Source organism: Neoarius graeffei, chromosome 23 (genome assembly GCF_027579695.1).
Source record: "Neoarius graeffei isolate fNeoGra1 chromosome 23, fNeoGra1.pri, whole genome shotgun sequence".
Lineage (NCBI taxonomy): Eukaryota > Metazoa > Chordata > Actinopteri > Siluriformes > Ariidae > Neoarius > Neoarius graeffei.
In genome coordinates, this window is record NC_083591.1 from 45,109,089 (window position 1) to 45,134,289 (window position 25,201).

At 43.2% G+C, this 25,201-nt stretch overlaps 1 protein-coding gene across 3 annotated transcripts in view; it reads right to left on the minus strand.

The window, feature by feature from the left end:
* The window catches only part of LOC132871759 (receptor-type tyrosine-protein phosphatase mu-like), a 444,714-nt gene that overhangs the window by 155,716 nt on the left and 263,797 nt on the right, over positions 1-25,201 (minus strand). For all 3 annotated transcript variants that reach the window (XM_060906241.1, XM_060906242.1, XM_060906240.1), the window contains exons 11-12: positions 4,761-5,037; positions 1,401-1,437 (exon numbers count right to left, since the gene is read on the minus strand). In XM_060906241.1, the coding sequence (XP_060762224.1) occupies positions 1,401-1,437; positions 4,761-5,037 (314 nt within the window). The remainder of the gene's footprint in view (positions 1-1,400; positions 1,438-4,760; positions 5,038-25,201) is intronic.

Consider the following 25,201-nt stretch of genomic DNA (forward strand, 5'->3'; position numbering starts at 1 on the left):
ACGGTCGTTTTGAGCCATTTTGACGTTTTATTTACAGCTGGAAAGCACGGGCGTATTGTATTGTATGAATAACCCGGAAGACGTAGGAATGGTTCATTGCGCTTGCGCATTATATTTGTATTGATACAGAGCCGCTTCATCTGTCCACACTACAGCGAAGCGCTACAGTACCGATACTGTACCGGTACGAAACCCATACATTTGTGGGTTTCGTACCGATACAGTTATACCGCTACAGTACCGGTATAGTTGCTAGTGTGGACAGGTGTTGCAGTACGAAAGTAGTTTCGTATCGGTACAAAATCCCTAATGTGGACAGGGTATTAGATGAAAGGGTTCAAAATACTTAAGCAGGAAGCTGAGCGTGCTCACAGCATAATGTTTGAAAATGTGACAAAATTAACCTTAGTATTATATGTTTCTGGGTGAAGAGTCATTTAAAGTTTCGACAATCCGGGTAGTAAAATACTAAAGTATTGAAATTAACATTTACAGCTCAAATTTCTCATCTCATTATCTCTAGCTGCTTTATCCTGTTCTACAGGGTCGCAGGCAAGCTGGAGCCTATCCCAGCTGACTACGGGCGAAAGGCGGGGTACACCCTGGACAAGTCGCCAGGTCATCACAGGGCTGACACATAGACACAGACAACCATTCACACCTACGGTCAATTTAGAGTCACCAGTTAACCTAACCTGCATGTCTTTGGACTGTGGGGGAAACCGGAGCACCCGGAGGAAACCCACGCGGACAACATGCAAACTCCGCACAGAAAGGCCCTCGCCGGCCACGGGGCTCGAACCCGGACCTTCTTGCTGTGAGGCGACAGCGCTAACCACTACACCACCGTGCCACCCCAGCTCAAATTTAAGGAAGGAAAAAAAATGTAAATGGCTTGGAGTTGGGGGGGGGGGGGGGGGGTGGTACTGTGGCAGGGGCTCTGGAAAAGCCCGACCATTCTTGCGTCATTCCTCACTCTACTGGTCTGGTGATGCTGAAAGGACCATGCCGGTTCTGCACCCAGGTTTGGGAGTAAGTCAGTAAGTCAACGTACTATTTGAACACATCGACTGGTAGTTTTGTTAAACCAAGTTGTTAAATATATAGCTATGTGCAAAACATTGCTAGTTTGTTATTATAATGGAAAGGTGTTGGGGGCATTTCCAAATCGTATATTTCAGAAACAATCTGCATGTTTCTGCCGATTTTTCCTGTTGTCTAATCACGGTGTCTTTTTTTTGTGCGTAAATGCTACGTCAAGCAGAAAAAAACATCACCTTTAAATCAAGTGTTGGGAGACGTTAATCAACCATTTAATATTAGTGCACACAGTAAGAGGCTGTTATGCTAGCAAAACGCATCAAACTATGTCAGCATGCTAACATATTACAGAACCTTACCTTTGGTGGCAACTCGCACACAGTCTATTTTAGTCTCCTGCAGAGAAGAACACAAGTGTGTGATTGGAGGGAGTAATAAGGCTTCAGTACAGAGCAAAGCAATATGTATCATGGGTATCATGCTAGATGATGGGAAACAGCTGGGCAGAAATACTAGCCCGAAAGCTCTTTAAAAAAATCCATTCATTTAGTTTTTTTTTTTTAAAGTTTCATGTTAGGTTTAGTTATTAAAAAAGTACATTTCATTTCTTTTCCCCAGCTCTAGCTAAAAGGAAGGGCATTAGGAGTGTGGGATTTGATTAATTATCAGTCTTGAATAAACAGATGCAAGGCTGTCTGGCTAAGTGCTAATCAGCATTCATCAGTAGCACTAAAACACAGGTCTTCAGTCAATTAGGGAAGGAGCTGCGGCTCTCCCTCTATACAGAGCCATAGAGCAGCCTTTTAAAGAAAGCAGTGTCACTGCTGTCAATCTAAACAGCAGCTTTCTTTAAAAGCATGGGCGGACAGAAGGTGAGAGCGAGGGAAGGAGGAGAGGCAGACAGAAACACAAGAGAGACAGGTGAAGAATGAAACGTAGAGCAGGAGAGAAAAGAGAAACTCAGAAATGCATTAAGCAGCGCCGTGTTAACGTGTCCGACAGAAATGGGTGCACTATGCGCACTGTGGTAGTGCCACTCAGACACTCTCCAGGAGAAACTTTAGCTGTCATGGCTGAAGTGCTTTTAACCCGAGTTCTCCCTCCTATTGAGAGAAGCCTCCTCTGATTGGGCGTGAGCCATTTGAACCTTTCACCTGACAGGCACTGAAAATGGCCTGGTGTAATTCTGTGGTCCAGCAGAAGAGCCTAAACTCTCTGTACTTATTCATAACATCGCCACATTCAGCTCTAACGGGGGCAAAGTGGCGAGACGTTTTGTAAAGCATACGAAGGTCTTCCATCAATGCTTTTGTGTGTGTCCCAGTGAATTCAGTTTCAAGGCAATTCTGAAATCACTGCCTCACATAACGTCCATTAGGACTGAAAAAAAAAAATCCACCAGCACCAATAAGCTGGTAGAAGTAGCGAGTAGCACACTAATACACTGTACTCATTCCTGGATCCTTCACACCAACACTAACCAGAGGGGTTATTTGTCATGCCTTGACTACTGGCTCAAAGTGAAATAATACATTTTCAGGTGACACATAATGCAGATCCTGCTTTCATTACAGTAAATTCTTCATTACGGTCAGTGTCAGGGTGGTTTAAATGGCTAGGTCGGTCTATAGTTTGAGAACCAGAAGCAAATAAGTTATTAGAAAATATGTCAGAAAATATCATGAGTAGCTGAAGACAAAAATATAAATTGGAGGGGTGGGTAGGATTGGTAAAACTTTCTATGGTTGATGATAAACTTAAAACGTTTTGCGGGAGTGGGTGGAGTTTGGTAAAATCTTTCATGTGTGTGGGTGGCACTGGTCAAACTCTCTGGTTAATAAAACTTCCTGCAAGAGTGGAAAAGATTGGACAAACTTTCTGCATGGGTGGGATTGGGGAAACTCTGTGTGAGGTGGCAGGGGATTGGTCAAACTTCTGCAGAACTGGGGGGACTGGTCAAACGTCTGAAGTAGTGAGAGATTGGTCAAACTTCTGCAGTAGTGGGGGACTGGTCAAACTTCTGCAGTAGTGAGATATTGGTCAAACTTCTGCAGTAGTGGGGGACTGGTCAAACTTCTGCAGAACTGGGGGGACTGGTCAAATGTCTGAAGTAGTGAGATATTGGTCAAACTTCTGCAGTAGTGAGATATTGGTCAAACTTCTGCAGTAGTGGGGGACTGGTCAAACTTCTGCAGTAGTGGGGGACTGGTCAAACTTCTGCAGTAGTGGGGGACTGGTCAAACTTCTGCAGTAGTGGAGGATTGGTCAAACTTCTGCAGTAGTGGGAGATTGGTCAAACTTCTGCAGTAGTGAGGGGACTGGTCAAGCTTCTGCAGTAGTGAGGGACTGGTCAAACTTCTGCAGTAGTGAGGGACTGGTCAAACTTCTGCAGTAGTGGGGGACTGGTCAAACTTCTGCAGTAGTGGGGGACTGGTCAAACTTCTGCAGTAGTGGGGGACTGGTCAAACTTCTGCAGTAGTGGGGGACTGGTCAAACTTCTGCAGTAGTGGGGGACTGGTCAAACTTCTGCAGTAGTGGGGGACTGGTCACACTTCTGCAGTAGTGGGGGACTGGTCACACTTCTGCAGTAGTGGGGGACTGGTCACACTTCTGCAGTAGTGGGGGACTGGTCACACTTCTGCAGTAGTGGGGGACTGGTCAAACTTCTGCAGTAGTGGGGGACTGGTCACACTTCTGCAGTAGTGGGGGACTGGTCACACTTCTGCAGTAGTGGGGGACTGGTCACACTTCTGCAGTAGTGGGGGACTGGTCAAACTTCTGCAGTAGTGAGGGATTGGTCCAACTTCTGCAGTAGTGAGGGATTGGTCAAACTTTCTGCAGGAGTGAGGGATTGGTCAAACTTCTTACAAAAGTGGGTGGGATTGATAAAACACTGTATGAGGTGGCAGGATTGGTCAAACTTTTGTGGGAGTGGAATGGGTTGGTAAAAGCTCCTGTGGAATTTAGTTAAAACTTTCTGTGGGAGCGTGTGGGATTGGTCAAACTTTCTGGGGAGCGAGTGGGAGTGGTAATACTATCTGCTGGAGAAAGGAATGTTGATATAACTTTCTGCAGGAGTGGAGAGGTTTGTTAAAACTTTCTCCAGGAGCTGGTGGGTTTGGCAAAACTTTCTGTAGGAGACAAATGTACTGCTAGAGTTGAAGAGACAGGTCAGACTTTCTGTGGGAGTAGGTGCGACTGGTCAGACTTTCTGCAGGAGTGGGCAGGATTGATTAAGAGTGTCTGTACGAGTGGGTAGAATTGATCGAGGGTGTATGCGGGCTTGGACAAGCCCTCTATTGTCTCATGTTTCTTAACCTCAAAGGTTTCATCTTGTAGCTAACAGGATACAAGTCAAGGTTAGGAGTCAACATAAGTGATCAAACTCTCTGTGGGAGTGAGTGGGATTGGCCAAACTGTCTGCAGGAATCAGAAGGATTGATCAAAATTTCTATGAGAATAGGCAGGATTGGTCAAGAGTGTCTGCAAGAGTGGGTGGGATTGATCAAGAGTGTATGCAGGATTGGACAAGCCCTCTATTGTCCTATGTTATTTCACTGCAAAGGTTTCATATTGTAGCCAACAGAATGTAGATCAAGGCGATTGGTACTGGTTGTACTCCATTTTGTTTTCAGTTCTGCATGGCCAGGAATAAAAAATAGGGTTGTATTGTGTCACATGATGCTTGGGTTTTGTTAAGCCATCCTATTAACACCCACCCCATTAGCTGTACTGACGGCTTGGTAGTAGACACTATAGCTCTTGTGTGGAAGCAGTGGTGCATTCCAGAAGCCACTGTAGGTTCTGTTGTCCCCCACAGTGAAAGGCAGAGGGGACGGGATGCCCCCAGAGGGGAATTCTGCTGTGAAGTAGTACTTAGAGTTGAGTGATGTTGCATTCTGGTAGTGGACAGGGATGGGGTAACAGCGCAGGATCTCTGCATCACCGCCACGTGCACGTCTGGGCCTCTCTTCCTCCACCACCACCTGATATACACTGTGAAACAGATAGTCAGACAGGAACAAAGGGAAAAAAAATGAATATTGACTCACTGCAGCACTACAAAGTGTTTCACGGGCACACAATAAAGCATGCTGGGCTGACATATTTCAATCTCAGGTTCCAATCTCCTTCAGGTGAACAAAGTCCTACATGATCTATAGACGGATCTACAATCAGACACAGTGCCCTAGTCCAATTTATAGCCCAGTCTCACCAAACTTTCCGCCTTGTCTTTCATCTTCCCTTCTGTAGACACTAAGCCACCACAAGTGTCTTCTATCACGTGTGCGTTCTTTAACATGGCGCACTGAGTCATGTCCAATATTCTAAAGTACTGCAGTAACAGAGCGGCAGAATTTCTCTGCAGAAAAGCAAAAGAAAATATCCCTAGGTGCTGCTTCACCTTTAAACATGTGAATAATTAAAGAGCAAATGTAACCGCAGCACTGTGGTATAATTAGATATAAAACTGTACTGTATATTTCTACCATGGTAGGCACTTACACTTTTATCATTTAGATTTATAATAGTGACACCACTCCTCGTATTTCTGTTCATAAACTGGAGTAACTACTGAGCCTTATGACACCAACAATGGCCTTATGTCCCAACAGCATTGTGTTCTGAACATTATGACAGAATGGCATTAATATTTAACATTATTAATACTTAAGGCAGTATTTAAACCTTATTAGTTTAAGGAGAGTAAGCCCAAGTCAATGAATAACTAAATAATATAAATACATAATACACTAGATACACAAATGCAAATTAAACTTTATATATTAAAATAATTCCCTTAATTAACATGATTTTCTACATTAGTTAACATTAAGAGACCATAAGCATTATTATTAACAAACCATATGTTATGTTAGCAAAGTAATTAACGTCTGAATTCGCTGTTGTTGGTGTTTTTTTTTAAATAAAATCAGTCAAATAATAATTTTATCCATAAATAGCAATAGATAATAAGAATAAATAATAATAAAGTCAATAAAGACAAACATGGATGCATTAACACATTTGTGATAAAAAAAAAAATCGAGGCTGAATATTTACACCCACATAACTGAGTTAAGCTCATTATCAACATTTGGTAATTTCATTTAATGCTGTAATTTAATTTATGCTTAATTTATGCACACTTATTGTAGTCATGAAAATAAATTAACAAATACGAGCATATTCACTTAACATTCCTTCCTATTTTTTAAACTATGTATTGTTTTGTTTTGCACGACCTCCTGAATAGACAGGACTGTTAAAAAAAAAATAGACAGTCTACACATCATGCCATCAAAAGTGTAAAATTTGCAATATAATTATATGACCTTTAGTTAAAGAAGGCTGCTGAGAAGCTTGTATTTGTAACAAATGGCACAATACAAGGAATGGCTACTTAGCAAGCCAAACCGGTGTGTGTGTGTGTGTGTGTGTGTGTGTGTGTGTGTGTGTGTGTGTGTGTAATTAGAGCGTCACGACTATGGCTGTCGATATCTGACGTTATGATGATGATGATGCCCTTTATTGCCACTAGTCACATGTACCAGCGAAATTAGCCGTTAACCTGTCCATACATATACAACATACAATTGACATAGGGTAGACAGGACAGGAAGACAGGGATAAAGATAAAAAGGAAACACAACATGAGGAGAGATAAGGAAAAAAAGAACACCCCCCCACACACACTATGCTCCTGTCAGGAGTACAGTGTGGGAACATTTAAAAAACCTTTGCACATAAGCACACAACAACACAAGTACACTTTAAACACGGGACTTGGTGGGGGGATCAGGGGTAGGGGGTAAGGGGGGGAGGGGAAGAGGTAATCCAGCGCAAGCAAGCAGCCGTCCGCTCCTGCAGCCATGAAGGCGCTGGTCACGCACCCGCTTGTCACACTGGGGGTAAAAATGGCGACCGCGGAAAGTTAGAGAAGGAATGCGAGGAATGCGAGAGTGTCTCCCGGCAGCGACCTTCAGGGGGAAATGTTGCCTCAGCAACGGCCTGAACCGAGGCCGGTGCTGTCTCAGGGAGCCAAATGTCGATAAGATATAAATTGTTTGGTCTTTCCAGACGCAGTCTTTGCACGTCCACACCGCTCGTCCATATCTGTCCATTCTATTCAAATTCAAATTGATCTCTGAAAAACGTATTCCTTGCAAAGCTGAAAGCTGCTCCGAGATAACAACCATTTTGTGGTTAAAGTTCTGAATGTCCACAGTCCGAGTGCCAACAGCTTTGCCCACCACTCCAATCATATCGGGCAGCTTTGTGGGGCTTTGAACAGCTGTCACCGTTTGTTATCTGATCATTACTTGTCTATGTTGCTCAGTAGTCTACAGTACAAGCATACGGGTGGTGTAAGTGGTTAGCACGGTCGCCTCACAGCAAAAGGGTTCCGGGTTCGAACCCAGTGGCCGGCGAGGGCCTTTCTGTATAGAGTTTGCATGTTCTCGCCATGTCTGCGTGGGTTTCCTCCGGGTGCTCCGGTTTCCCCCACAGTCCAAAGACATGCAGTTAGGTTAACGTGGGGTGGCCTTGGGCTGAGGTGCCCTTGAGCAAGGTACCTGACCCCTGACTGCTCCCCGGGCGCTCTAGTGTGGCTGCCCACTGCTCTGGGTGTGTGCGCGTGTGTTCACTGCTTCAGATGGGTTAAATGCAGAGGATGAATTTCACTGTGCTTGAAGTGTGCATGTGACAAATAAAGGTTTCTTCCTCTTCCGTTTGCGATTTCACTTTGAATGACTGGATCATGCTAGTTAAAGAAAGCTACAACATCCCCCCCCCAAGATCATATGTGATTCTTATCATCTGACAAAATGAATCATAATGAACATTTAGAGTTACTTGTGCTGAGAGTTTGGGCGAGCCAGCCGTGCTGTGGTTAGCAGCTAGCAGAATGAATGTTGACTGATGCTAATCTGACCTTTGGGCTGGCTAATCTGTAATAAGTCTGGGTTTGCTTGGGCTTCCTAGCAAAAGGTTATCTGTGACTATAAAGAGCAAGGTATATAAATATACTGTAGTTAATGAAATTACCAAATTCCGTATTTATGTGTGGCTGAAGCCGACCGCTGCCCTTTTCTCTGGTTTTCTCATTAAATAAAAATCTGAAACAGCTGAAAAGCCTTTTTTTTTCCTGAAGCTCTCTATAGTACGGTATGGCCTGACCCTTAAGCTCCCCAAACAACACCGTAGGGTGCTTCTAATAAATAACTGTGACACAACAAGCCTTTATGCATTCATGAAGATTGAAACTTCAGGCTAACTGTATCATTATGCATCCTGCAGCTTTGAATCTCTTTTATATGTTGGCATCAGTCACTAGGCCTCCTGTGGCTAAGTGCCGGGTCCTCCTGTTTAGAAAAGAAATATGAGCTGCTGAAATATTTATTCCAGTGAGGCTCTGCATCTGAGAAACTGAAGTTAATTAGTACCTGGCCTCATAGTGAGGTTAAAGGTTAGAGGCAATGGGGGCAAAATATGGCAGGTCTGTACTGATTACAAATAAATGGGAACGAAAGAAAGAGAGACTGAGAGAGAGAGAGAGAGAGAGAGAGAGTAAGCCAAAGGAGCAAGCATAATGAGATGATAGCAATCATTAGAAATCATGTTACTGATCACCATCTCAGTGTTTTATCCAATATATTGATATTTCATGACCCGAAGGGGCCCAATTTCCACTGGCTTCTGCTCATACCTCATAAATCGCAATTGAATAACTGACTCTGGGTCAATATCACCAAATGCATTTTGAAAGATTTAATCCTCTTGTTTAATAAACTTCTTACTAAGAGATCCTGCTGTGTCCCATTTAGATTTGGCAACACAATGTCTCCACAGGCTTCGAAAGCAGAGACAATACTGAGCCTGGTACTCTGATACCGTACTCTGATACCACGTGATAGTGTGTGATGTAATGCAATGAACTGCAAACGCGCAAAGGTATCCGTAAGCATAGAGCAGTAAAGACAGCATCCATCAAAACTGTTGCGCGTGGCAGCACTGTGATATGCACGCTTCGGGCCTGCTCTTTGTTCATGAATCAAGCTGCAATTCATCCCGATTAGATTAAAGCGAAGGTTTGGATTTTCTTGCATTGATCTAATGACAGGATCTGAATGATGAAAGCCAGGAAATGATGCTCGTACAAAGAATTCACAGCCTGTCCCATTTTAAACGTCAAAGAGCTTTGCATATTCCCTAATCGAATCATATTGTCAGGTGGAATCCTGGCTGGCGTAAACAGTCTACTTGATGAATGCTGAAGGTCTCCGTAAAAGCTTGTGGTTAGCAATATAAATTCGAACCCATTTCCACATCTCACCCGAGCAAATGTCCTATTTCTTCTGTTACTGTGGAAACAGATCTCCAGTTTACGCATTTCTTTATATCAAGAGCGCTTATTATTCTCCATAAATGCACAAAATAAAACGTCTCATATGGTGCTGGTGCTTATGATGTAGTGGTAGGTGTGTGTGTTGTCAAGCATGATATGTGGGGTAGGAAAAGACACCCCCCCCCCCCCCAAAGTCCTCAGGCAAAATGGAGATTGCCAAAGGCTATGAAGATCCAAGGATGCAAGACGGACACCGCATGCTCTCTTTGCCCTGCTGTCGGTTTGCTCTTGTTTATGTTGACGAAAAGTGAATGGCGCTTCTTCATCAACACCATCACACACGTGGTGATGGTGAGTCAAGTGCATGCATGTGAGGAAAAAAAACTGATATCAGTTGGTTTGTTTTTTTTTCAGTTTCAAAGATCCAAGCTGAATAGGAATATGAATAATCCGTTGACATTTGAAGATTTCAGAGAAAGTTTCACAAAATTTCAGATAAATCCATTCTAGGCAGTCGAAACAGAAAAGAGACATGTTTATGAAAGTGTAGCCGAAGAGTAAGTAAGGATTAAAACACAAGGGAGCATGATGTTATCAGAAGATAAACAAGGACCGGGTGGTATGGTGTGGTCTGACTCAAAGCCGAGTTAATATCGATGCACTGAAGATGATTATTTTCCAGTCACAGCACATCCTGAAGTGTTTTAATCCTCTTAAACCATGACAATTTTTCCAATAAATACAAGAAGTACATTTTATTTTAATTAGAGAACAACACGTCATACAGTTCACCTGTTTATAGTTACATTTAATGTCGTGGAACAGCTGCAAAACAAGCTAGTTAACAGTTATTCCACGAAATCGAGTCGTACATGAGCCAGTAGCCGTATAAGCTACAGTGGTGCTTGAAAAATTGTGAACTCTTTAGAATTTTCTATATTTCTGCATAAATATGACCTAAAACATCATCAGATTTTCACAAGTCCTAAAAGTAGATAAAGAGAACCCAGTTAAACAAATGAGACAAAAATATTTTACTTGGTCATTTATTTATTGAGGAAAATGATCCAATATTACATATCTGTGAGTGGCAAAAGTATGTGAACCTTTGCTTTCAGTATCTGGTGTGACCCCCTTGTGCAGCAATAACTGCAACTAAACGTTTGCGGTAACTGTTGATCAGTCCTGCACACCGGCTTGGAGGAATTTTAGCCCATTCCTCCGTACAGAACAGCTTCAACTCTGGGATGTTGTTGGGTTTTCTTACATGAACTGCTCACTTCAGGTCCTTCCACAACATTTCGATTGGATTAAGGTCAGGACTTTGACTTGGCCATTCCAAAACATTAACTTTATTCTTCTTTAACCATTATTTGGTAGAACAACTTGTGTGCTTAGGGTCGTTGTCTTGCTGCATGACCCACCTTCTCTTGAGATTCAGTTCATGGACAGATGTCCTGACATTTTCCTTTAGAATTCGCTGGTATAATTCAGAATTCATTGTTCCATCAATGATGGTAAGCCGTCCTGGCCCAGATGCAGCAAAACAGGCCCAAACCATGATACTACCACCACCATGTTTCACAGATGGGATAAGGTTCTTATGCTGGAATGCAGTGTTTTCCTTTCTCCAAACATAACGCTTCTCATTTAAACCAAAAAGTTCTATCTTGGTCTCATCTGTCCACAAAACATTTTTCCAATAGCCTTCTGGCTTGTCCATGTGATCTTTAGCAAACTGCAGATGAGCAGCAATGTTCTTTTTGGAGAGCAGTGGCTTTCTCCTTGCAATCCTACCATGCACAAAATTGTTGTTCAGTCTTCTCCTGATGATAGACACATGAACATTAACATTAGCCAATGTGAGAGAGGCCTTCCGTTGCTTAGAAGTTACCCTGGGGTCCTTTGTGACCTCATCATCTATTACACGCCTTGCTCTTGGAGTGATCTTTGTTGGTTGACCACTCCTGGGGAGGGTAACAATGGTCTTGAATTTCCTCCATTTGTACACAATCTGTCTGACTGTGGATTGGTGGAGTCCAAACTCTTTTTAGAGATGGTTTTGTAACCTTTTCTAGCCTGATGAGCATCAACAACGCTTTTTCTGAGGTCCTCAGAAATCTCCTTCGTTCGGGCCATGATACACTTCCACAAACGCATTGTGAAGATCAGACTTTGATAGATCCCTGTTCTTTAAATAAAACAGGGCGCCCACTCACACCTGATTGTCATCCCATTGATTGAAAACACCTGACTCTAATTTCACCTTCAAATTAACTGCTAATCCTAGAGGTTCACATACTTTTGCCACTCACGGATACGTAATATTGGATCATTTTCCTCAAGAAATAAATGATCAAGTATAATATTTTTTGTCTCATTTGTTTAACTGGGTTCTCTTTATCTACTTTTAGGACTTGTGTGAAAACCTGATGATGTTTTAGGTCATATTTATGCAGAAATATAGAAAATTCTAGATGGTTCACAAACTTTCAAGCACCACTGTATAAGCCATGTACGACAAGATTGAGTGGAATAACTTTTTATTCTATTCACATTCACTGGATTTTAAGAAAGAGAGCATTTTTATTTATTATTTTTTAGCAAATTCGATAAATAAAAAAACTTCATACAAAACGTCCGACAAAATCATTTCCGCTTAGAATGTAAACAAACCGGCAAAAATACAGGAGCAATTTGTGAAAAATGCGATAATAATAATTCTTGAAAAATAAAAAAGATACGTTCTTACTATCAAATAATTTTATTCCATATTTTGTTCCTTTTTTTGTGTGTATTTTCAAGTAGAGTTTCTATTTTGTCCTCGGCTGGTTCAGCAAAATGCTCTGCCATTTTGTTTATCTCTACTCATGGTATATGAGCTGATAGCCTAGTAGTAGAGTAGCCAATCAGAGCGTGCGATTGCTCATATCCAGTGAATGTGGATAGAATAATTCCTGTTATTATCACTTCTGTTATAACAGCTATCAGTAAGCATTTGTTCTCCAGCCCAAATGTTTTTACTTTCGTGAAGTTAATATGGGCCGGCACAGTGGTGTAGTGGTTAGCACTGTCACCTTACAGCAAGAAGGTCCTGGGTTCGAGCCTAGTGGAGTTTGTATGTTCTCCCCGTGTCCGCGTGGGTTTCCTCCGGGTGCTCCGGTTTCCCCCACAGTCCAAAGACATGCAGGTTAGGTTAACTGGAGACTCTAAATTGACCGTAGGTGTGAATGTGAGTGTGAATGGTTGTCTGTGTCTATGTGTCAGCCCTGTGATGACCTGGCGACTTGTCCAGGGTGTACCCCGCCTTTCGCCCGTAGTCAGCTGGGATAGGCTCCAGCTTGCCTGCGACCCTGTATAGGATAAGTGGCTACAGATAATGGATGGATGGATGGAAGTTCCCATTTATCTCATCTCATTATCTCTAGCCGCTTTATCCTGTTCTACAGGGTCGCAGGCAAGCTGGAGCCTATCCCAGCTGACTATAGGCGATAGGCGGGGTACACCCTGGACAAGTCGCCAGGTCATCACATTCACACCTACAGTCAATTTAGAGCCACCAGTTAGCCTAACCTGCATGTCTTTGGACTGTGGGGGAAACCGGAGCACCCGGAGGAAACCCACGGGGACACGGGGAGAACATGCAAACTCCACACAGAAAGGCCCTCGCCGGCCACTGGGCTCGAACCCGGACCTTCTTGCTGTGAGGCGACAGCGCTAACCACTACACGACCGTGCCACCCCGGATGGAAGTTAATATGCAAAATAAAAAAAGCACAGTTTGTCAGGTTACAGAGAAACCGTACCACTTTCCTGTGTTGGAAAACTTACAGTTTTATCTCTGACTGTTACAAAAATGCAAAATAAACATCTCCTTATCAACAACGACACAATTCAAATCTGCCATATAAGTCCCTATGAAAGTTATTACAGAAGCAATAGTGTATGAGAACAAGTGCATTAATGTAAAACTGATTTGCTTTGCAGCTAGACCAATCAAAGTCAAGAACTGAACAGCACAATTACCAAATAAACGTCCAAACTAACTGCCTTGCATTACCCGAAAACAAACTTCCAAATGCCTAATGATGATGTGCTTGTTTTCCTGAGCTGCTCTGACACGCGCCTCAGACCCCTCGCTGAGTGACAGAGTGACACCATCCAGTCATTCAGCCATTTTGCCTAATTCAGCTCACCCAAAAGAAGATAAAAATACAGAAATATACAGAGACAAACACAAAGGCCATCTGGGGAATCCAGTGCTCCAGAGCATTACATGTTAAATTGGCAGCTGTACCGTTTGTGTAGTGCTACGAGTACGGTATAAAATATGCCCGAAAATGCTAGTTATTTCTAACATGCAGGCCTTTAGGCACTAAATACGATCATAAACATGCACCATATGGTCTAGTGCACTCATGTATAATCTACATAGCTAGACAAATATGTGCAGACAATTGGGTTTGACATGCCGTCTCGGTCGATGACATCAGCTAATCCTCAGAGGAAGTGAAGAGCGCTTCTGTGGCTCTTCCTGTGGTGGCCGAGGGCCAAGTGGCACTGGGGAAGAAGAAATACGCTCTCACACTCTCTAACCTGTCGCTCCCTTGCTCAAGCTTGACATGATGCCTCCCTGCGGCCCTATGACTAATTGATTAAAACCTCTGACTGTGGAGAGAGCTGACACACCGTTCCTCCATCAGGGGAAAGAGCGAGAGAAAGGAACGAACCACAAAAGCACCTGCTTATAAACCCTAACTTGTGGTGAGGTCAAAATAACTCATTAATTTTTTTTTTTTTAAACAAAAGATGGAAAGATAAAATGAGATCTAATATAGATGGAGAAAATGATCAATTCTTAGATACACTGCAATTTAGAAAGCGTCTACTGATTCATATACTCAGTTCCTGTAATGCAGGGGGTCTCGGACTTTTCATAACCTCTTTCACTGTAAATAAATTCTGTCCACTCCAGGATCATTATTTAAATGCGTACAGCATGATTTTGTCTATTTTTTTTTATTTTAAGCAAGAGAGCTTTTTATTCCTGGACTTTCCAGTGATATTACACCGATTCAACATTATTTGAAATAGTGAGGTTTGGATTACGGGCGGCACGGTGGTGTAGTGGTTAGCGCTGTCGCCTCACAGCAAGAAGGTTCTGGGTTCGAGCCCCGTGGCCGGCGAGGGCCTTTCTGTGCGGAGTTTGCATGTTCTCCCCGTGTCCGTGTGGGTTTCCTCCGGGTGCTCCGGTTTCCCCCACAGTCCAAAGACATGCAGGTTAGGTTAACTGGTGACTCTAAATTGACCGTAGGTGTGAATGTGAGTGTGAATGGTTGTCTGTGTCTATGTGTCAGCCCTGTGATGACCTGGCGACTTGTCCAGGGTGTACCCCGCCTTTCGCCCGTAGTCAGCTGGGATAGGCTCCAGCTTGCCTGTGACCCTGTAGAACAGGATAAAGCGGCTACAGATAATGAGATGAGATTTGGATTACACCCATTCAATCTAAGGAGACAAGTCAAGCAGGCTAATAACTACAAGAACCCAGTAATAAATATGATTTTGATAAGGATGTGTTGTTATTTCCATCACCATACCGCGAGTTGGCCAAGTGGTTGGCGTGTCCGCCTCTTGATCGGGAGATCGTGAGTTCTATTCACGGTCGGGTCATACCAAAGACCATCATAAAAATGGTACCCGCTGCTGTCTGGCAAGGCACGCTGCAATACAGATACGAGTGGGGAGTCAAACTCTCGTGGTTACCAGAGGACTAGCCCCCCATTGTAACCCTAGCTATGTAATAGGCGAGAGGCCGAGGGCTATGGAAATCAGTTGCGCCACATGGTGTTGGAAGGACTTTGTTATTTCCACCAGTGTCATTTAAAAAAAGAGACTTTATGTTACAAATGTAATGGGTGTCATAGTCTCTTCCACACCAGCAGCTCTGTGAGAGGCCAGTCTGGTGAGGAAATGTTGCCGGTTTGATCGAATCTCTCATCTCATCTCGTTATCTCTAGCCGCTTTATCCTGTTCTACAGGGTCGAAGGCGAGCTGGAGCCTATCCCAGCTGACTACGGGCGAAAGGCAGGGTACACCCTGGACAAGTCGCCAGATCATCACAGGGCTGACACATAGACACAGACAACCATTTACACTCACATTCACACCTACGGTCAATTTAGAGTCACCAGTTAACCTAACCTGCATGTCTTTGGACTGTGGGGGAAACCGGAGCACCCGGAGGAAACCCACGCGGACACGGGGAGAACATGCAAACTCCACACAGAAAGGCCCTCGCCGGCCACGGGGCTCGAACCCGGACCTTCTTGCTGTGAGGCGACAGCGCTAACCACTACACCACCGTGCCGCCCCGGTTTGATCGAATATTATAGAATTTAATGATTTATTAATTGTGCGTGGAGTTTTGGATTATCTGAGTTTAATTGTTTTCATACCAACAAGCAATTAGAAGGAAAGAGAGGAGACTGACAGCAGGCCAAAAGGAGCAGGTCTGATGGAGGTGTTAAAGAAAAGTAAATGTAAGGTTTCTAGCTTTCAACAGAGACTCTTTTGTCATTGAATAAATATATTATGAACAATATAAAAGGATCTTGCAGATTTGTGCTGGCAAGCGTTACCTTGAAAATGTTAGTTTTGTTACACCTTAGAAGTTCTGCTCTTTCGAATTGAACTAAGGTTGAACAGATCTGCTGGCTGTGTAAATGAATAATGTTCTTAAGCCCAGTAACTTGCATAAGAACGGAGATATTCTTAGTACAAAGCCATTGCTCTGTGACTGTTGTAAGCTGGTGGATAGCATTTACTGTACAGTGTCTTGCAAAAAGTATTCATCCCCCTTGGTGTTTGTCCTGTTTTGTCGCATTACAAGCTGGAATTAAAATGGATTTTTGGAGGGTTAGTACCATTTGATTTACACAACATGCCTACCACTTTAAAGGGGCAAATTGTTGTTTTATTATGACACAAACAATAATTAAGATGAAAAAACAGAAATCTGGAGTGTGCACAGGTATTCACCCCCCCCCAAAGTCAATTGTCCAGTGATCTTCAAGTTATGCCACAGATTCTCAGGCCAAGTTTACATTAGACCGTATCTGTCTCGTTTTCTTTGCAGATGCACTGTCCGTTTACATTAAAACGCCTGGAAACGCCGGGAAACGGGAATCCGCCAGGGTCCACGTATTCAATCCAGATCGTGTCTGGTCCGGTGCTGTGTAAACATTGAGAATACGTGGATACGCTGTGCTGAGCTCTAGCTGGCGTCGTCATTGGACAACGTCACTGTGACATCCACCTTCCTGATTTGCTGGCGTTGGTCATGTGACGCGACTGCTGAAAAACGACGCGGACTTCCGCCTTGTATCACCTTTCATTAAAGAGTATAAAAGTATGAAAATACTGCAAATACTGATGCAAATACTGCCCATTGTGTAGTTATGATGGTCTTTAGGCTTGCCATCCTTCCACTTGCAAGTGGTAAGTGACTTGCGCACAGCGGCTCAGTCCCGAATCACTGCTCGTGCCCTTAACTCGCATGCTCTGTGAGCTGCGCAGGGCCGGAGTGCACACCCTCCAGAGGGCACTCGCTGTTCAGGGCGGAGTGATTTGGAGCGCAGCCGCTGAGGAGGAAGCGATGAGCCGCACTGACACATTTCAACTTAAGTGCCGAATTAGTCATGTGATTAGCGTATCCGTGTATTGGCGTTGCTGTGTGCACGCGAATCGTGTATTGGCGTTGCTGTGTGCACGCTAATCGTTTTTAAAAACGTTAATCTGATGATCCGCTGATACGGTCTAATGTAAACCCCACCTCAATCTGGGCTTTGACGAGGCCATTTCAAGACATTTAAATGTTTCCCTTTAAACCACCCTAGTGTAGCTTTAGCAGTATGTTTAGGGTCATTGTCCTGCTGAAAAGTGAACCTTCATCCCAGTCTGAAACCTCTGGCTGACTCAAACAGGTTTTCCTCTAGAATTGCCCTGTATTTAGTGCCATCCATCTTTCCTTCAGTTCTGACCAGCTTTCCTGTCCCTGCAGATGAAAAATATCTCCACAGCATGATGCTGCCACCACCATGCTTCACTGTAGGAATGGCGTTCTCAGGGTGATGGGTTTGTGCTACACATAGCATTTTCCATGATGGCCAAAAAGATCAATTTTAGTCTCATTTGAGCAGAGAATCTTCTTCCACATGTTTGGGGAGTCTGCCACATGCTGTTGGGCAAACTCCAAATGTGTTTTCTTAAGTAATGACTTTTTTCTGGTCACTCTTCCATAAAGCCCCACTCTGTGGAGTGTACTGTTTAAAGTGGTCCTATGGACAGATACTCCCATCTCCGCTGTGGATCTTTGCAGCTCCTACAGTGTTATCTTTGTTGCATCTCTGATTAATGCCCTCCTTGCCTGATCTGTGAGTTTTGGTGGGCAGCCTTCTCTTGTCTGGTTTGTAGTGGTGCCATATTCTTTCCATTTTGCTATAACGGTTGTTATGGTGCTCTGTGGGATATTCAAAGTTTGGGATATTTTTTATAACCCAACCCTGATCTCCACAACTTTGTCTCTGACCTGTTTGGAGGCTCCTTGGTTCTCATGTTGCTTGGTTAGTAGTGTTGCAGAGTCAGGGTCCTTCCAGAACAGGTTAATTTACACATGTGATACTTTGATTGCACACAGGTGGATCTTAATCAACTAATTATGTGACTTATGAAGTGAATTGGTTGGACCAGCTCTTATTTAGGGGTTTCATACGAAAGGGGGTGAATACCTGTGCACACTCCAGATTTCTGTTTTTTCATCTTAATTATTGTTTGTTTCAAAATAAAACAATTTGCACCTTTAACATTGTAGGCACGTTGTGTAAATCAAATGGTACTAACCCTCCAAAAATCCATTTTAATTCCAGCTTGCAATGCAACAAAACAGGGCAAACACCAAGGGGGATGAATACCTTTTGCAAGACACTGTATATCAGTGGATCTGTGCTTAATAGAAATTACAGTGAGGTCTACTCTATTGCTGGGTTTCAGTCACGCGACTTTTCTTAGCAATTTTATCAGAAGTGAAATAGCTGGTGGTCTAAATGGCTGCCATAGTGAAAACAACTAGCGATAACTTATCAGAGTACGCTCGTAATCTAGAAGCCACTGCTCGCTTTAGATATATTCAGAAGATTGCTATGAGCAATGGAATCGACCCCTACAGTCTGGGAAAGAAGGATTTGTCATACAATCTCGAAAACTACCCTTCAGTCGAGTTCCCCGACATCTCGAACTATCTGGTGTTGCAGACGTCCTTCTACACCGCAAAACAGATGAAAGCGTGGAAGAGTATGGAGGCTTACAACTTTTTGGTATATGACTGGGTAAAGGACCTCGGTATCAAGTCGCTGCCGAATGAATCCTGGATTGCTTTTGCCTGTGTAAGTATGTTTTTTTTAAAGCTTTTTGTTTGCGTCTTTACAACGAAGTGCTGCAAGTTGAAGTGCAAACAAATAACAGTTCGCTTGATTCTCACTTGTGTTGGCTCTTATCTCTCAGGTAAATCATTCACAAAGATCATCAGAAACCCCTTTAAAGACCTGGATCTTAGTTAAACAAGACGGAGAAGTGATCACGGCGCATTGTACGGTAACTGTACGGCTGGGGAAGAATTTTGTCGTGACCTTCATGCATATGGATTTTGTGAGGAGTAAACAAACAGCTGGGGACTTTAGCGCTTCGTGACTATAAAAAGTACCGTAAAATAACGACACATAGCAAGAAAAGTACTTGGAAAACACTAAGGACATTGCTGAGAGGGCGATACAAACCTTTCACCAAGTGATCACTGCAAACTCGAGCATGCTTCGACTCGGCTCCCTTCGATTTCAGTGAGAGGCTCAAAAGCCACCTTTCTTGACGTCTTTTTGTGAAATCCTGTGTTCGTTCACCCTTTTTATTCGTTCACAGGGAACCCTGAAGAAACTTTTATCACTTTCATGGTTTGATTGATTTGAACAACCTAAAACAACGCAAGCGTAAGGCATTTTTCATGCGAGCAATGCATCTCCTCCATACAAACACTTTGGTACTCAACTGAGTTTTGGTAGACCACCAGCTAAAGTTCCGAATAACTAATGAGGCGGATGTGACGTCATGTGAAACCCAGCAATGGCTTTATGCTCTTTATTCTAAAAAGTAATGACAGAGACATTCTGATATTAATTTTTAATCCCCCCCAGTGATAGCTTAGCTCCTCAATCATAAATGTCTGTTGACGTCCCTGGAATACGTTCAGGTCATTTTGAGCTTAAAAGTGAAAAAAAAAAATACAAATAAAAATGTCTTTGAGTTTGGTGACTTTGGGATATTGCATTCTCTCATAAGGAGAATCTTCGAACATGGAAAAGCCTTCTGTATCTAGTTCCATAAATTTAGTCGATGTACAGTAGCTCATAAATGAGGTAAAGATATGACATTAAGTATATGCACAATACAGCACTGCTCAAAGCACACAGTGTATTGCCATCATTAGTGTCCAAATGATGTAATCCTGGGTATGCAGAACACAAATGAGACCATCAGTGACGCCGTAGCTCACTCCGGCCCCCTCTAGTCCAGAAGGAACGATCTAAAGTGGGCCACCTTGCGCAATAAATGTTGCAAGCTAGATACACTATATACAAGCTATATATAGAAGCTATAGACACCCTAGGAATACCGACCTATTTGCCAAAAAGAATCCAAAATGGCGAGGAATTGACCGAGAAGTGATTTTTTGTTGAACTGCTCATTAATAATAATAATAATAAAGTTAAATTTATATAGCGCCTTTCTCACACCCAAGGTCACTTTACAATTACGAAAAAAAAAGTCCATCAAAAGAGAGTCAGGATGTAATTCCAGTGGCATAGCTGCCCACAGTCCTACCAAAAGACGCACGAAGGTATGTCTCACACCACCCGCACAGCCGCCGCGAAGCCACCGGGCAACATCGCCCGGAACACCACGCCATGGATCCACAAAGCGAGCACAGGAGCACCGTCAGGGCACTGGTATGTCCCAAACCACCTGCAAAGCCACCGTGAAGCCACCAGGCAACATCGCTCGAAACACCGCACCAAGCACAGAAGCACTGCCGCACAGAACGCTGGACAACCCAGATGTTAAAAGAGCAACCAGCTCACTGCAGTCCATTGCAAGGAGCACAGGCATCACCCATGGCAGACCAAGGCCTGAAGGGAACCGACGCCAAAACTGGGTCTGGAGCGACACCACAACCGGCTGACAAAACACCCAAACGAAGAACATTCAAACAAACAACAAACATCAAATCAATCAATCACAAAAAGAAAAACAAAGGAGGGGGAGAATAAGCTCTGGTGAGAAGCGGCAGGCAAAATGCGCCCAGCGTACTCTCAACCGGAAACGGAAACATTTTTAAGGCTTAATTAGTCCATAATGTAATTAATAATTGTAATGAAGTAGATCTGGGTAGAAGTTATATGCACCCTAGGTACCCCTACCTTCATGCCAGAAAGAATCAAAATCGAAGAATTGAGGGAGAAGAGGAGATTTGGGTGGAAACTGCTTGTTAGGGCTTAATTACCCCATATCTTCATTATTAATTGCAATTATGCAAAGTATAGAAGCTATATGCACCCCAGGCAGACCTACCTTCCTGCCAAAAAGCATAAAAATCGGTGAAGAACTGAAAGACAAGAAGCGATTTTTGTGAAACGTCGACGACGCTGGACAAACGACGGACAGCACATGCTGGCATAAGCTCATCGCCTGCTGGCCGGACGAGCTAATAATCTACTTTGCATTTTTGAAGTTATTAGACAGTAGAGTGGAAATTTCAGGCACAAGCCAAGGAGTCATCCTAAACCGAGCACTACAGTCAACCTCACTCTGTCTCTATAGGTTATGGTTCTTACAACAATGCATGATTTTGGTGTGTGGGAACGACGCAACTACAACCCCGATTCCAAAAAAGTTGGGACAAAGTACAAATTGTAAATAAAAATGGAATGCAATAATTTACAAATCTCAAAAACTGATATTGTATTCACAATAGAACATAGACAACATATCAAATGTCGAAAGTGAGACATTTTGAAATTTCATGCCAAATATTGGCTCATTTGAAATTTCATGACAGCAACACATCTCAAAAAAGTTGGGACAGGGGCAATAAGAGGCTGGAAAAGTTAAAGGTACAAAAAAGGAACAGCTGGAGGACCAAATTGCAACTCATTAGGTCAATTGGCAATAGGTCATTAACATGACTGGGTATAAAAAGAGCATCTTGGAGTGGCAGCGGCTCTCAGAAGTAAAGATGGGAAGAGGATCACCAATCCCCCTAATTCTGCGCCAACAAATAGTGGAGCAATATCAGAAAGGAGTTCGACAGTGTAAAATTGCAAAGAGTTTGAACATATCATCATCTACAGTGCATAATATCATCAAAAGATTCAGAGAATCTGGAAGAATCTCTGTGCGTAAGGGTCAAGACTGGAAAACCATACTGGGTGCCCGTGATCTTCAGGCACTTAGACGGCACTGCATCACATACAGGCATGCTTCTGTATTGGAAATCACAAAATGGACTCAGGAATATTTCCAGAGAACATTATCTGTGAACACAATTCACCGTGCCATCCGCCGTTGCCAGCTAAAACTCTATAGTTCAAAGAAGAAGCCGTATCTAAACATGATCCAGAAGTGCAGACGTCTTCTCTGGGCCAAGGCTCATTTAAAATGGACTGTGGCAAAGTGGAAAACTGTTCTGTGGTCAGATGAATCAAAATTTGAAGTTCTTTATGGAAATCAGGGACGCCGTGTCATTCGGACTAAAGAGGAGGAGAAGGACAACCCAAGTTGTTATCAGCGCTCAGTTCAGAAGCCTGCATCTCTGATGGTATGGGGTTGCATTAGTGTGTGTGGCATGGGCAGCTTACACATCTGGAAAGACACCATCAATGCTGAAAGGTATATCCAGGTTCGAGAGCAACATATGCTCCCATCCAGACGACGTCTCTTTCAGGGAAGACCTTGCATTTTCCAACATGACAATGCCAAACCACATACTGCATCAATTACAGCAAAATGGCTGCGTAGAAGAAGGGTCCGGGTACTGAACTGGCCAGCCTGAAGTCCAGATCTTTCACCCATAGAAAACATTTGGCGCATCATAAAACGGAAGATACAACAAAAAAGACCTAAGACAGTTGAGCAACTAGAATCCTACATTAGACAAGAATGGGTTAACATTCCTATCCTAAACTTGAGCAACTTGTCTCCTCAGTCCCCAGACGTTTACAGACTGTTGTAAAGAGAAAAGGGGATGTCTCACAGTGGTAAACATGGCCTTGTCCCAACTTTTTTGAGATGTGTTGTTGTCATGAAATTTAAAATCACCTAATTTTTCTCTTTAAATGATACATTTTCTCAGTTTAAACATTTGATATGTCATCTATGTTCTATTCTGAATAAAATATGGAATTTTGAAACTTCCACATCATTGCATTCCGTTTTTATTTACAATTTGTACTTTGTCCCAACTTTTTTGGAATCGGGGTTGTATTTAGACATGCTATATTTTTCTCCCCGATTTGGTCATTCCCACCCAGCAGCCAGCTCTTCCTTTTCATATGACAGCTACGAATCAATGAGAGTCAAGGCTAAAACGAGCTTTCTCTGAGACAACTAAAAGCCAGCCAAACTCACCTTTTTGAATTGCTAGATAGACCTTTGAGGAAAGGTCTATCTACCCTCTTCTGCATACATGAACTCAAAGATGCCCACAATTGGCTGGTGTCACTGTGATTGACAGGAGAGAGAGAGAGAGAGAGAGAGAACGCCATCTCTCAGACAGTAGGGCAATTTTGGCTCCTGGCAATGAATGGCTTTTCTGTTGTGCCACTTGGGAGTCACGCCACTTTATTTTGACTATTAGTATACAACAGTATCACGCTTTTACACGACTTTGTTTGGTGCTTATTTTAACATGAGAGTCAATTTGGACGTCTAATGATAAGCAGTGACAACAGAGGACAGGAAAACTGCCAAAAACAAGACGGTGCGGTTATGGAAGCAAGAATGGAGAGGAATGAATGGAAAGAAAGCAAGACGGAGAAAGGAAGGAGCTCGAGGGTAGGGCGCATCTGCACGCTGGTAGTTCCATCACCAATTAGGCTCTTTCCATCTCACCAGCGACCAAACACCATGTTCGCCAATTACACCAGATTGACTTGGCATTGACTGGAGAGTGACCTGAGAATCTGATTTACTGCCTGCTGGTGTGAAAGCAGACAGACAGAGATCGAGTGTGCACCGGTATGAAGAGGAAGCATCTAAATCAACCTCTGTCCCTGTTCCTCTCTCTCTCTCTCTCTCTCTCTCTGCTGTGTTAATGCTAATCGTCTCTCCTAGCTGTGCGCCTGGGCGATCAAACAGGCAGGTTGTGCTCCTGTAGGCTCTATATCTGTCTGATTTAAGAGCCAAGCTGAGACACAGGCCTGACACTGCCTTCTACCTTTACTGCCTCTCCACTCGCCCCATTCTCTACGTCTCCTTGGGGAGGTTTAAAAGTGCGACCACTTCGAGAGCTTTATCCCACTATACTATAAACCTCTCTCTGACACTCTCTCTCCTGTTCTGTGAGTCTCTCTAGTCGTGTCACTCTCTCCCAGGTGCAATTTAAAAGCAACAAGCAAAGGAAAACGCACAAGCAGAGATCATCTCTGTGCTTTAATCTGAAATGTCTCACTGGAACAACAGGAACCAGGCTGTATAAGGGCACGCAAATCCACATACTGCAGATTTTTGTCAGAATTAAATTAAAATGCAAAAAATCGTGTTTAGTATACAACCCCGATTCCAAAAAAGTTGGGACAAAGTACAAATTGTAAATAAAAACGGAATGCAATGATGTGGAAGTTTCAAAATTCCAGATTTTATTCAGAATAGAACATAGATGACGTATCAAATGTTTAAACTGAGAAAATGTATCATTTAAAGAGAAAAATTAGGTAATTACATTTCATGACAACACCACATCTCAAAGTTGGGACAAGGCCATGTTTACCACTGTGAGACATCCCCTTTTCTCTTTACAACAGTCTGTAAACGTCTGGGGACTGAGGAGACAAGTTGCTCAAGTTTAGGGATAGGAATGTTAACCCATTCTTGTCTAATGTAGGATTCTAGTTGCTCAACTGTCTTAGGTCTTTTTTGTCGTATCTTCCGTTTTATGATGCGCCAAATGTTTTCTATGGGTGAAAGATCTGGACTGCAGGCTGGCCAGTTCAGTACCCGGACCCTTCTTCTACGCAGCCATGATGCTGTAATTGATGCAGTATGTGGTTTGGCATTGTCATGTTGGAAAATGCAAGGTCTTCCCTGAAAGAGACGTCGTCTGGATGGGAGCATATGTTGCTCTCGAACCTGGATATACCTTTCAGCATTGATAGTGTCTTTCCAGATGTGTAAGCTGCCCATGCCACATGCACTAATGCAACCCCATACCATCAGTTTTCCAGCCTTGACCATTACGTACAGAGATTCTTCCAGATTCTCTGAATCTTTTGATGATATTATGCACTGTAGATGATGATATGTTCAAACTCTTTGCAATTTTACACTGTCGAACTCCTTTCTGATATTGCTCCACTATTTGTCGGCGCAGAATTAGGGGGATTGGTGATCCTCTTCCCATCTTTACTTCTGAGAGCCGCTGCCACTCCAAGATGCTCTTTTTATACCCAGTCATGTTAATGACCTATTGCCAATTGACCTAATGAGTTGCAA